The sequence below is a fragment of the Electrophorus electricus genome, chromosome 5, assembly GCF_041902795.1.
Source record: "Electrophorus electricus isolate QZ-2024a chromosome 5, ASM4190279v1, whole genome shotgun sequence".
Lineage (NCBI taxonomy): Eukaryota > Metazoa > Chordata > Actinopteri > Gymnotiformes > Gymnotidae > Electrophorus > Electrophorus electricus.
The window spans coordinates 5,398,961-5,412,500 of NC_137501.1; the positions used below are offsets into that span (position 1 = coordinate 5,398,961).

General features: G+C 42.5%; 1 protein-coding gene across 5 annotated transcripts in view; it reads right to left on the minus strand.

The window, feature by feature from the left end:
- Nucleotides 1-1,073: 1,073 nt before the first annotated feature.
- Nucleotides 1,074-13,540, minus strand: part of prodhb (proline dehydrogenase (oxidase) 1b) — a 13,209-nt gene continuing 742 nt past the window's right edge. The window contains exons 2-16 of one of the 5 annotated variants that reach the window (XM_081715169.1): nt 12,674-12,882; nt 11,184-11,318; nt 9,953-9,987; nt 9,552-9,686; nt 9,279-9,343; nt 9,019-9,135; nt 8,143-8,216; nt 7,548-7,629; nt 6,711-6,803; nt 5,801-5,947; nt 5,192-5,367; nt 4,674-4,772; nt 3,865-3,953; nt 3,373-3,572; nt 1,074-1,910 (exon numbers count right to left, since the gene is read on the minus strand). In XM_081715169.1, the coding sequence (XP_081571295.1) occupies nt 3,382-3,572; nt 3,865-3,953; nt 4,674-4,772; nt 5,192-5,367; nt 5,801-5,947; nt 6,711-6,803; nt 7,548-7,629; nt 8,143-8,216; nt 9,019-9,135; nt 9,279-9,343; nt 9,552-9,686; nt 9,953-9,987; nt 11,184-11,318; nt 12,674-12,882 (1,647 nt within the window). In that variant the 3' untranslated portion in view covers nt 1,074-1,910; nt 3,373-3,381. The remainder of the gene's footprint in view (nt 1,911-3,372; nt 3,573-3,864; nt 3,954-4,673; nt 4,773-5,191; nt 5,368-5,800; nt 5,948-6,710; nt 6,804-7,547; nt 7,630-8,142; nt 8,217-9,018; nt 9,136-9,278; nt 9,344-9,551; nt 9,687-9,952; nt 9,988-11,183; nt 11,319-12,673; nt 12,883-13,540) is intronic. The other 4 variants (XM_081715172.1, XM_081715170.1, XM_081715171.1 and 1 more) reach the window with 4 other exon arrangements.

Here is a 13,540-nt window from a genome sequence, read left to right on the forward strand (position 1 = left end):
CGGGAGAACAAGCTATTTTCCCTTCAGTAGGAAAGAGGCGTCGCCGAGCTTTTCAGCGAGCTGCCTCAAAGCATCCAGTCCTCTTTATTAAGCTCTCCTACACAGTCCTACACACGAGCGCACTACTGCGCACACACGGCCATCTCTCTGTCTCGTCAGCTTGCCTGTTCTGCGTCGCGCTGTTTAAAAGTAAAATAAGGCCCCTATCAAAGCATGCAGCTGAAGGCGACTATATATATATATATATATATATATATATATATATATATATATATATATATATATATATATATATATATATATATATATATATATCCGTGTATTCTGCATCTGAAGGAATAGAAGGACTTCGCCTCTTGCTAGAGAAACATGCACTGTCCCTGCCATTGTTTAGTTAGTATTCCTATCAGGAAACGCTGGACTCACCAGCAATTGAGATCCGATTAAGGAGAAACCTCAAGCCCCTGTCGAAACATAAAAGGAAAAAAGTAATTAATTCTTGAGAGGTCAGACAGTCATGACACATCTGATGCACTTTTAAAACCCTCTTGTCGATGGTGCTTTGGGGGGGGGGGATGATTATTGTCACCTTGTCAGCAGGGTTAACTACCATATTCACACTCACACACCTTGCAGAGCTATCTGCCAATCCATTAAATTAATACAGCGATTGCACGCACGTGTGTGTCTGTCTGTCTGTGCTTTCATGAGCTTGTCTCCAAAAGGTGCTATCCATTCTGTGTGGGTGTGTGCATGCTACTTGCTCCTATGCAAGATTTACTTCACCTTTATGATTTTTGCACATTCAGATTCCCTCCTCTCTCTCACACCCATTTTGTCCCCATTTCATTCACAATAAACTAGTTTGTTTACTGCCAAGCACCTCTGTTCTTACGCGTTATTACTGTATTTTAGGTGTGAGGACAGTTGCATGACCCACAAGCCACAGGGGGGTTCTGATGCTGACAGAATGAGAAACTGTGGACACGGGCACTCTCGCTCTCTCTCTCTCTCTCTCTCTTTCACACACACACACGGTTAATGAACACTGAAAATGTACACTAAACAAGGCATCAAACAGAACTGGCAAACCTTTATTAAAGCAGAATACAGTACTCCAATAAACCAAACTGGATTATATACCTACTTAATTATTTGCATTTAATAATGTGTGTATGTGTGTGGGGGCAGTGCATGCATATGTATTCACATGCCTGCGCTTAATTAAGGATATACACCAAATAAGGTGTGTGTGTGTGTGTGTTTGTGTGTGTTTGTGTGTGTGTGCGCATGTGAGACATGCAGCTGTGAAGTCAAGTCACCGGTAAGGTGTCTATCCTTTCTTTTGTGGGGGTGGGGGGTGGGGGGGGGGGGGGGGAATAAATTAATTGTCTGTCTTCTATTAAAAACAGCCCTCGGTGGCAACCAGACTGAAAGAGACTCCTAGCATGCTGTTCTGCTTGGTAGGTGAGGAGTGAGGATAGCCTCTTTCTGCCTCCTGCACAAAACCTAACAGGATGACTCAGATGGACCAGATCCCATGTGTCATTGCGGTAATGACAGCCAGGCTGTCAGGGCATTATACATTCCAGAGAAAGCATAGTCACGATACGACACATAACATACCGCGCAATCTCACCGAATTCAGTTCGGCTCAGTCCAGTCCCGCCTCCTCAATTAATTATTGTGCAAAATTCATTCACTTTCAAGATGTCACAGAGGAAGCAGAAAATAAATCAGCATGACAGTAAAAAGGCAGAAGTGAAGCTCCAAGCAAAGACAGCAGTGTGGCGTGGGAGGGTCGGTCATGCACACTGGACATCACATTCATGAAGGCGCACACCAAGCTCTTCATCTCGATGGCCTCCCCGCATCAACCCAGCATGACACGTCCTGAATAACAGAACAGGCTGTGGACAAGTCAATAAGGCACATTCATTAACAATAAAACATCCGCCGTTTTCAGTGATCACTCGATTAGAGACAAGAACTTCTGTTTCTATTATTAATAAATAACTGGACTTCATATTAATCAAATGTCCCAGCATAAAAAAAAACCCAATATAATCCGATTTTATGATTTGTGTTGTCAAAGTATTTTTATGCTTAGTGTGTTAATAAAACACAGTATAAAACCTACTGTAAAAGTATTTCATGTTCTGAGATTTTAAGTCTTACTGTAAAAGTATTTCATGTTTTTGAGATGTTGAGTTGTGCCAGAATGTAAACACATTTCTAGCACTTCCTTGATTTGCATACTTTTCTTTGTTCCAAGCTGATATTATTTTGAATAAATAAACATAAAGCATAACTAAATAAGCTACTGAAGATCAATGCATTGTTATTGATTAATTTAAACCATCATTAACAAAGTGCTACTGATGGTCATTTTTATCGCCACTGTAATGCTTATGTTTTTATTACTGTTGTCCCACTTGAAGAATGACGGCGGCGCACAAACGTGAGCAGCGGTCTGACATTTTAGGGAGGCCTTTCCAGTGCCATAAAGACACCAGAGAGACAGAGGAGAAAGACGTGGGAGCAGCAGAGAGCAATGGGAACGAAAGAGGGAGGAAGGACGAGGGAGAAAGAAAGAAGAAGAAAGAGAATGTGACGAGGCGTAGAAGCAGGTGTGTGCAGAGGGGGTGGAGAGACAGGTGGAGCAACGCGTGAGGCGAGATGGGCAAAGTGTGAGAGAGAGAGAGAGAGAGAGAGAGAGAGAGAGAGAGGTGCACATTGCTAAGACAGACCTGGTAAAGTACAGTCTGTCTTTAAGACGGACCGCACTGCAAGACTTTCCAGTGGGGAGTCTAGAGAAGAAATGAGGAGAAAAGGGGAAGAGAATGGAGTAGAGGTGGAGAAAGAAAAGAAAAGACAGAGCTTTACGCATCAAGTCAAGACTGAGGCTTGTAGACGGCAGTCGGTCTTCAGAAGTGTGGGAGCACCACCGAGAGACAGACAGAGAGAGGGAGACGCAGACCTCTGTGCGTGCAGGCCGACGATGCAGAATGTTGGATTTGCGTTGGTTTAAAATCTGCCATGTAAGACACATCAAGTCTGGAGAAGCGCACGTGTGCATATGCATTTGTGTGTGTGTGTGAGTGTGTATGTCTGTGGATGCGAGTGTGAGAGAGAGAGAGAGAGCTTGTGGTGTGTGTGTGCGTAATATTATATATATATATATATATATATATATATATATATATATATATATATATATATATATATTTGGGAGTGTGTGTGTGTGTTTGTGAGTGAGAGAGAGAGAGAGAGAGAGAGATAGAGAGAGAGAGTGAGAGAGTGTGTGTGTGTGTGTGTGTGTGTGTGTGTGTGTGTGTGTGTGTGTGTGTGTGTGCGCATGCACGCACGCACGTTTTTTTTTTACAGAGAGGGTCTCTGGAGGAGCTCTCCATTGGCAAGTCTGCGCATGAACTCCTTCCACAGTAGCTCTCTCTCAGTGTGCACGCCCTTTAGAACAGCCCGGTTCTCCTGAATCCGCCGTGACAGGTAGGGCAGCACCTCACTCACCGGCCCGTACGGCACGTACTTATACACAGGGTAGCCCGCCTGACCTACACACACCCGCACCCACACCCAGGGAAACACAAAGCAGACCAGGGACACATTTATGTTTCTGAGAAGAGACAGTTCAATACTAACCTGAAATGAACTCATTGCTTTTTTAGATTAAAGTCCCTGAATGCTGTACAAGTGTTTGCCAGCACAGTCCACAAGCCCAACCACCTGTTCCACATGTGCAGTAGTCCACATCCCAGTACACCTCAACCATGCCAGTAACACCTGCTACAGGTGTACTAGAAGCTAAGTTGTGTGTGTGTGTTTGTGTGTGTGCACGCATCATACCCAGTGGAAAGCTGATCTGGTCACACATCCCCAATAGCTGGCCGAAGTAAACCTTCCTATCGGTTGGTGCCAGACCCATTTCAGTCATCCTATAAAACAGCATCAGTGCATAATCTCGTCGTAGAACAAACTCCAGCAGAGCTCTCAGATCATTCCAAGCCCTGACATTAGCCCCGTCAGCCAAGAGCTTCACAAGGTCTCAGATCTTCACAGATCTTCTAAAGGCCTCTTGTAATCCTCTTGTCATGGTCTGCCCTTCATCAGTTGGTAATCAGCAGTGAAATGGTCACTGATGAGAGCTCTGCTAAATAAGGTACAACCTTAAAGGAAAGATTGTGCTGCAATAAATAAGATTACATTGCAGCCTTTATTTATACAGCCAATAACTCATTTATCAGGGGGCATCAATCACTGGCCTTGTTTTGAGAATGGTTTGATCACCATGGGTGATGGATTGTTGGAACTGATTGCTAATACTGAGGCTTAACTACTTAGCTCTGGGCGAGAGTCATTTAATATTAGCAGAGGGCAGAGACTGAGGGATAGAGTGGGTGTGAGTGAGTAGGGTGAGAGAGTAATGTGACAATTCTGTGAGGTCAAGTGTGTGTGTGTGTGAGAGTGTGTGTGTGTGAGCGTGTGTGAGAGAGAGAGATAGAGTAAGAGAGGGCTCCTATCTCTAGAGTGTGTGTTTCACTATATATATATATATATATATATATATATATATATATATATATATATATATATATATATATATGTGCTTGTTTGTCTGTGTGTGTGTGTGCGCGCACGACAGAGAGGGCTCCTACCTCTGGAGTGTGTGTTTCACTGTGTCTATGTTGTGTGTTGCCACCATGACATTGGCTTTCCTGTTCTTCACAATCTCTTCCAACACACAGTCCAGACACCTCCAGGAGACACAGCAATGGCACAATTGAGTGGGCAGAGGAGATCCAGACGATAACTGACACTCTCAGCCAGACATATTACAGTGTGTCCACAGGAGCTTTGATCAGTGTTTACATAACATGCTTTAGCATTTAAAAGGTGCATTAGCTGAAGATTTTCCTGTATATTCCAATATATAAAATACAGGATGTATTATCGATTATAAACGTATTCAATAAAGTATGCGCTCAATTTTTGTACAAAACAAAATTCTCAGTAGCTTTCAAATATATATATTTACAATATACCATACCATACCATAATCAAATCCAACTCAATTGTGCTGAAATGACATTTCATAAGATTCCTCCTCCCTCCCCTACCATGCTGTTTAGTCAGCTGATGAGCTCTTCTGATAATGAAGCTGTGAGCCTCTCACCTGTGGTACATGTGGTTGGTGGTCTCATAGTCAGGGTTGATGGGGTCCTCGTAGCCAATCTTCGCAGCCCTGCTCCTCTCCTGGTGCATGTACGCCCCCCGGACAAGCTTGGCTCCGAAACACCAGCCCTCTCTCCTCGACAGCTCCATGTCCATGGACACGTTTTCATACGCATCCTGTAAAGAGAGAAATCTGGCCTGGTGTACCACAGTAATATCTGTTTTATTGCCTTTATGAATTAGTAAAGCACGCAAATGATGGAAAAATGATATATAGTTCATTGATGATTTTATCAATGGTTTATGATATATACTTCCACCACTTTAAACTTTCAATTTCTGAGATTTTCTGTGTGTTTGCAGGTAAAATATATGTATATATTTTTAAATATATGTAAATATACTTTTATGTAAAACCCTTTGATGCATTGTTTTTCTGTCATAGACCAAGAAACAGAGTCTTCTGCTTTGGAATTTTGAGAAATATAGCTCAGGAATTTCAGTGTCCTTAAAACTGACTTTATTGTTGTCTTAAAGACTACAGAGATCATTTGTGTGCGTGTGCGTGTGTGTGTGTGTGTGTGCATATGTTAGGGTGGGTGGGACTCACCTTGAGGTAGCACTGGTAAGTGTTGAAGATGACAGGTTTGTCTCGGTTAAAAATTCGCTGCATCTCCAGAGTCAGTCGGCTGATGGCGGGTTGGAAATACGTCTGTTCTGCATCGACCATCAGCCTGACGCTGTTCTCCGTGGCATGCTCCAGCATATCAAAGTATCAACACGTCATTCACCGCATATCACCATAGACACGTTTTAAAAGTCAGTTTTCATGCATTTACTGAAAATTGACGTGGTACTTGGAGCGATAACCCAAATAACACATAATTAGCACTGCATTATTGAAAAACATCTATCAATAGGACGGTTAGTTGGTGCATTGACTATCATCATTCAGGAGGTGAAAAGAACTGATATTTCTCTCAGACATAAGCTAGTCTGAAGGCTACGCTCCACATAAACTCATTCAGTTCAATTTCAGGTCAGCCTGTTCAGCAGAGAAACTGAAATCCATCTTGACGAACCAATGCTCACTAATACATTTTTAAGACCTTTTTTTTAAATAATTAATTCATTTCATCTTGAATTGAATTTACCTCCTGACATGACTTGAACTGACAAAAGCATGCTATAATTCTGCGCAGACAGGCGCACAGCAGGAACCTCCGCTGTGTTCATTCCTGCTCATAAAATCGGCATCTCCTAATGTCTGCTGCAACCTTCAGCTCTCTGTAAACTCAGGACACATCGCTCCCGTAAAGGTAACAGGCCACGGCAGGAGCTGGCCACGCACTGACTGTAGGATTTCTAGCAGACGTACAGGACTGGACGGCTGCGCCATGCTGGACGGATGGAGCCTGACCCGCTAGCCCACAGCACGGGCAGGTCGAGTGCTGGAGCATGTTAAGGCATCATGTGGACCAGGACCAGGAGAAGAAGAGCGTCTTGCCTTCAGGTCTTACCTTAGCCAGCACATCCAGCCTTTGGAGCATCCTCTTCATCTGCCTCTCCTCTTCCTCAGTGAATCTACTAAAAAGGAGCTCCAGACGGCCTTCCTATTGAAACAAGGGGAAAAAAAACTGGGTTATGAGCAAGGCCAACATTTTAGGGCCTAACTGTTAAAGTAATGGAAGTGGCTTTATTTTTCTTAGCAAATACATTTAGCGGGAAAGTTTGACTATGGCTGTAATGTGATACAAGGTAAAGTTTTGTATTCAGTTCACTGAAGAATTTTCAAAAATCGTTTGCATTACTTGCAATAAGCTCATTATTTCCACTGCACAGATGCACAAACATTCTTTAGCAGTGTTCTAAAGTGCATCAGCAGGGGTCTAGCAATGTAGCAAGGTTCTAAAGGATTTCAGGGATGTTCGAAAAGATTTCAAAGGAGTTCTAGAGTTTTATTAGTTGACATTGGAAACCTATCTGAAACTCATCTAATGGCTGAAAAGGCTGTTTTGTTCATCATTCCTACATCTTTGCTGCAGAAAATAAATAATTTTGTTAGCTACATTCTATATCCTAATTAGCCAACAAAAGAGACTTCCAAGTTCATAAAATAGCAATTAGCAATGGGCATACATGCTCAGGTCGAAGTCTTGGATCCGAGTCATCCCATTAACACCTTTGCTTCTCTTTAAAACAACACAGAAGGCTGACCTTATCAATCTAATCGTTCAAAGCAAGTAATAACTGTCAAAGGGCTTCTGCAGTGTTTGTGGAGGCAATTGCAAAATAAGGTCGATAAATCTCTTCATTTGTGCCCCACTTAAGATATCAGTGTCCAGTTCCTTCCCTACCTCAAGGTTGGGCACCACAAGAAGATCAGATATCCTCATTCTCTCATCAATCAGGCACTTCCAGTCCAACATGTCGATGGTACTTTTAGAAGCAAGGAAAAACAAACACTTGTCTTCATCCCTCACACAGTCTTGTTTTCTGTTCATGCAAAACCGAACATAGTACAATGCAAATTTTAACTTGCTCATTTGACAAGGGAAATCATGCAGCATGCTTGTGCTCCTAAGATTAAGATACATCTACGATCCAAGAGGCATGTGCACAAAACTGAAACTAGAAGGCAAGCACTAGATTAGTCCACATAAAGCAGTTCCGAAGGTAAGTGGAGACAAAGCCCCACTCAAGGGCAGAGAAACATACTTTAGATGCATGGAAGAACAGGCTGGATTGACTTTAACAGAGGCCCTTGCATTTCATCACATCTAAAACTTTTAAATTAGCTCAGCGTTAATTCTCACTTTAGCTACCAGCGGTGCAACATCCTACAGCCCACTTCAGAGTTTTAAGTGTGAACATGAGAGGATGTGCTTTAGCCTGACTCTTTAGTCATGGTGAGCAATTCTAAACCTTTGAGATGTGGACAGCTGTCCTCACCCTGATGGGCACCGCTTCTCCCTGGAGAACCAGCCATGGAGGTCGCCGCCGGCACCGAGCTTTGTCAAACACGCCTGGAGGAGCGAAACGGATGTATGCACCGATACCTCGATAAGCAGGGGAGGCTTCACAGAAGGCACCCATTGTCGCTTTGTGTTTTAATTGTGTGCTCTTAAAAAGAAAAAGGCTCTAGAAAGCACCAGGTTAACCCAACAGAAACATCTCATTTGCAGCTGGGCCCTTTTTATATTGATTTACAACAGAAGCAAAAGCCAAACTTCTGAAAAGTACAGACTGTCATAGAAGATAACCATACATGTAACTGCATGAGTGTAACTAAAGAACAATTTTCAATAGCTCATCATGAAATCACTGTCATCAACATTAAGATCTGTCAGTATTTACTGGTTGAATGGCTAGTTAGTACATATTAAAGTCAAGTGGATACTAAATATTAAATGAAAATCTATGATTCTTAGATCCAGGGTTATGGTGTAGAGCTGAATGTGTCCTGAAATGGCAATTCTCCAATTCTTAAGTAGACTGAGAAACTGACCTCTTTTCACCATTTACTACCCATGAGGTTATGCTTTCTTAATGCTTTCTTGAGAATGTGAGAATGCCTACACACACACACACACACACACACACACACACATTCACTTTTTTCTTTTTGAATAGGAAATGCACCTGCACCTGACTCTGACTCTTTGAGGCGTGTAGGGTGTCTGAATCTACAGACGTTTATTTGATTTAGTCTGTCTGGATCTACAGAGGCTCTATCTGCTCTAACACGTGTACATGTGTGTGTGTGTGTGCGCATCTGTAGTTGCGTGTGTTGAGATGCTGTAAACTCAGCATGACCTCTCCCCGTACCTGCACCTGCTGCAGGTCCAGTCTCTGCTCCAGCGCCTCTCGACCATCTTCACCCTGCAGGGCTGCCAGGAAACCAAAAAATCGAGTCCACTTCATGAGCACCTCTGAGAACTGAAGCTAGGGTTCAGGACCAGGAGAGAACAGCAGGGGTCTGAGCTAAGGGGTCTGCATTAAATTCACCATGGCAACAAGGTGTTCTAAATTCTCAGTACACTTGAACCCCTCTTGACCCTCTCGTCCAGCAGGACCAACGTTCCTACCAGGAAGCGTGGCCGGCCTAGTGCAGTCATCTTAATGGCAGAGAAGCCGTCTTCAGGGTTTCCACCTGCGTGAACATGTGCGTGTCAGTACAGGTGTGGAACAGGTGTCTCTCCATTAGGAGAGCTAGTAGCTAAACTGGGTTCTCCCTCCCTGGGTTCTAAACTGGGTTCTCCCTCCCTAGGTTCTCCCTTCAGTATCACTGGGTCAGTGTATAATAGTTTGATTGAAATATCGCTTCCTGAAGTGAGAAATCCTGTTTGATTTGTTTCCACCTGACGCTTTGATGCATTTGATGAAGATCTCCATGTGCTGGTCACATTTGACCTCGTCGGCGTAGAAGTATGTGCGAGCGCTTGTTACACGGTCCCGTCGATCGGCAAACCTCCGATGGGCCATGGACCTCCTCTCTCGACGACCCACAAAACAATCAGACAGCCGCAAAACAATCAGACACACCTTCTTCTTTCTCTGCAACCTTTAACCTGCTCTTGCCCTTATCTGCAACCTTTTACACGCCATCCCCTTTAGCCGCAACCTTTATTATGCCATCCTCTTTAGCTGCAACCTTTAAATCGGCATTCCCTTTAACAGGAACCTTTTACACAACATCCCCTTTATCGCAACCTTCTACAGTCCACAGCATAGAAATGCTGAGATAAACAGACATACTCACCAAGCTTTTCTTTTTCTGATACCAGCATACAAGATCTGACAAGGAAGAAACAAAGATATTACTGAACCATTGCTGTGATGTTCCTTTAAACACAGCTAGTTTAATACAATAATAACAGACACAATATCCAAAGAACTAGCAACATGTATTACTCTCACGGAGCTTTGAATGAGAAGATGAGGGGAAACTTAGCTGGCGTTTGGTGTTTATGATGGCCATTAACTTGCAATGTCAGTTGCAGCAGCAACTGGGATTTGTGTAGATGGTACTCTGGTCATCTAAACTGTCTCGCGCTAAACTCCATCACTCCCGCTCATTGCTATTCTGCAGAGACACTGGCATTACACGATTCTAAGCCTACGAGCTGCATGCCAAACTCAGACCCAATCCAAACCATGCACCACTCTTTCACCAACACACCACTGACATTCTGAAGCACTTAAAAGTTTCACCAGAACAGATATTATTAAATATTTAAAGTTTAAGTTGTTCCTTCAGTTCCAGTGAGGTGTCCAGTAGCACTCTACATTGCTTGTTTTGACATCTGTGGATTTCTAACACGAGTCCTGCTTTACAGTGGTGTAACATTGGAATCACACACCACAAATTGTGCTTAGAAGCCTTTTCAGTCTTGAATAGACTGATGGTACTTCCTGTAGTGGTCTTTTCAGGTCATGCAAAACTTCAGTTTCTCGTCTTTCATTTGCTAGGCATTTTTTCTCACTGACTTTCACTGCTTACTCAGTATTTGTTGCAAATTTTGCTTACCAAAATATCCTAATTTCTCTTATTCAATCTACTTACTCTGTTTGGTTTAAAACTAGTTAACTAAATAAGATTGCTCAGTTGAGCTCTGTGATTCTATTTTGTTTTTTTACTATGGTAACCACAGTATGCAAAATCAGATCTGTTTACATCTTAAAACAAATTAATCAAATAACATGAATTCCATAATCAATAGTTCTGATTGAAAAGACATTTTGCAATGGCATATTTGAGATACATATAATAGTGTAAGTGATGTGTAGCCTAATTATTTATAAATGTAAATTTACTACATCTCGTGGATTAAAACAGAACAACAGCTGCACAGAGAAAACAATCTAGTCACATCTGTTATATTGTATTTCTAACAGCCTGGGTTTGCGGAAAAAACGCAAGGTAAGGATGGAATGTCAGTCCCCTTCAGGATGACCAACACCCGGCCTTCATAATAGACACCAGCTCCTACATGGACACCATATCCTCCATTCTCTTTATATTGCACTCTTGGTAATGCTGAAAAGCTGAGCCGTCACTTCTGTGTAACATCGTTACCGGGTCCGGTGGGGTGGACAGTAATGCAATACTGATAGAGGCAGAGGTTCTGGAACACATACACACGATGAACATAAATGAGCTTTTATTAGCCTATGGACAGCCTTGGTCTTCTGCGGTCATAAAAAGCATTTCCAATAAACTGGCCATGTCAAACCGCATAGAGTATGTGATGATTCAGCGCCCTCGTGTGGTTTGTAGGAGTAGAGCAATGTATTTACAATAATTGATGCCTCCTTTTGCAACTTTAGGTAAATGTTTTTAAGTGACTTAGATGCCTGGCAGTTGTGACAAATGTGATGTGGAAAAAAGTATATTTATTACAGCTCGCTATATGCTCTCTCTCTCTCTCTCCCTCTCCCCCCCCCCCTCTCTTTCTCTCCCCCTCTCTCTCCCTCCCTCCAGTGGGCAGTGTTTCTTTTATATTTCAAGCAAAGGACCACTGGGGATTATAGTGCTTGTTTGGAAAGAGTCAGCTGCTATAACAAATTGATACAATTTGTTCAAACCAAACGTCATAATGATGACACAGTAGTGATATAAAGGTGTCATAAGCAATGATATAGTTCTACATTATCACACCAGAGACAAAATCAGATCTAGGAGATTAAGAATATAGGATAAAAAGGTGACAATCTTTAGATCAAACAGCAACACACAAAAAAATATTTGTTTAAAACAAAATAAATGCAGTTGATATTTTGGCTGATAAACTGGGGCACTGACATATTTCTCCTCCTAAATAAAAACCTTTTTCCCCTGATCATTCCTAAAGGGACAGCATTGTTTAATGTCCCAGATTTCACCCAGTCAAGAATGATCAGTAGCCCTGTATTAACCATACATAGTGTGAATCACATCGCAACTACTTACTCAAACTAGAGAGATTGTCCACTTACACTCCCAGTCTTCTTGGCAAGTTATACCTTTAGAGAACACTCAAAAACAGGGAATCTTTACAATGCTCTGTTACTACTGACTATGACCATAATTGACTTAATTTTCCAAATATGATGTGAATTACCATTGAGTGAAGCGTTAGAACATTTTGGAGGGAGGTAGGATGAAGATAGTGTTTCTTAATGCCAACACCCCCAGGGGTCCAAACTGCACTGATTTCAGACTGACATGATTCTCATGTTCTTTGTTTCATTGTAGCTGGGCCGTACATGCTGCTCTGGTGTAAAATTTGCTCAATTCAACACCAACAGGACCTTCTTGAATTATGCCACATCATAAATCAGTGTGTACTGCGTTACCCATAAACCTCTTGGGTGCACCAAGCTGCTGTAGTGAATTGGCATTATTCATGTTATGCAAGATGGCATCTTTTTGGGGGTATAAGAGATTAATCTAAAGGTACACTGACACAGCAGGAGGGATAAAAGGAAGGAAAACACTTACTCCCTTTCTTTCCTGTCAGCCTCTTCCTGTGAGAGATCTTCCTCTATGCTGTAGTCAAGCACAGCTCCTACGCCAAAGGCCCTGTTCTTCTCAATGAGGGGTCTGATAGCTTCATGGTCCTCACCAGCCACAAACTGACCATAGAACGTCATTTTCATCAGCTGCTCAAACACCTTTACACCCAGCAACTTCTCGCCCAGGGCCATTACCTGTTGGAGGGTCAGCAGCAGGCATTTAAAATGTGCAGCTCTGGGTTGGCAAAGCTGCTCTGTCTTTGTTCCTTGGGTGTCCCCTTGAAGGGTCACTGCACATGCCTCCATTACACCACTAACACACCCAATTCAACTCACGAACATCTCAGTATTCAGCAGATATTCAGGAAAGGGAAGACACTAAGTGTCCAGTGCTGAGGGCCACTGGAACCACATTTGACTGTCACTGTGGTACTTAATCTTCATAAAGCAAAACTACTAGATTCCAGGTGTCCAGAAAAAAAAGTAACGAACATTAAAACATACCATGTTGTATGAAGAGAGACAGACAGAGCAGTTAAGAAGTCTTAGCAGTAAATAGGTAGTAGTAAATGCTCAAGTCAAAGTTAATGGAGACGTATGAGAACACACAAGGAAAACGTGAAAATCTGTAACTAACTGGACTGTAACTATCGTTCAAATAGTAAAGCACAGTGAAATAGGTGAAAAGCATTTTATCCTGTTCAAACCAGAATCTCTTGACTACTCTTTGGTAATTTGTATATTCTGTCTCTGTCCACACGGGGTCAGTGTGTGGTTCTACGCGTCAGTTTGCACGTCATGTATAGTTCATGTTGCGCGTCCACGCACTGGTGATGAGACATCTGCAGACACG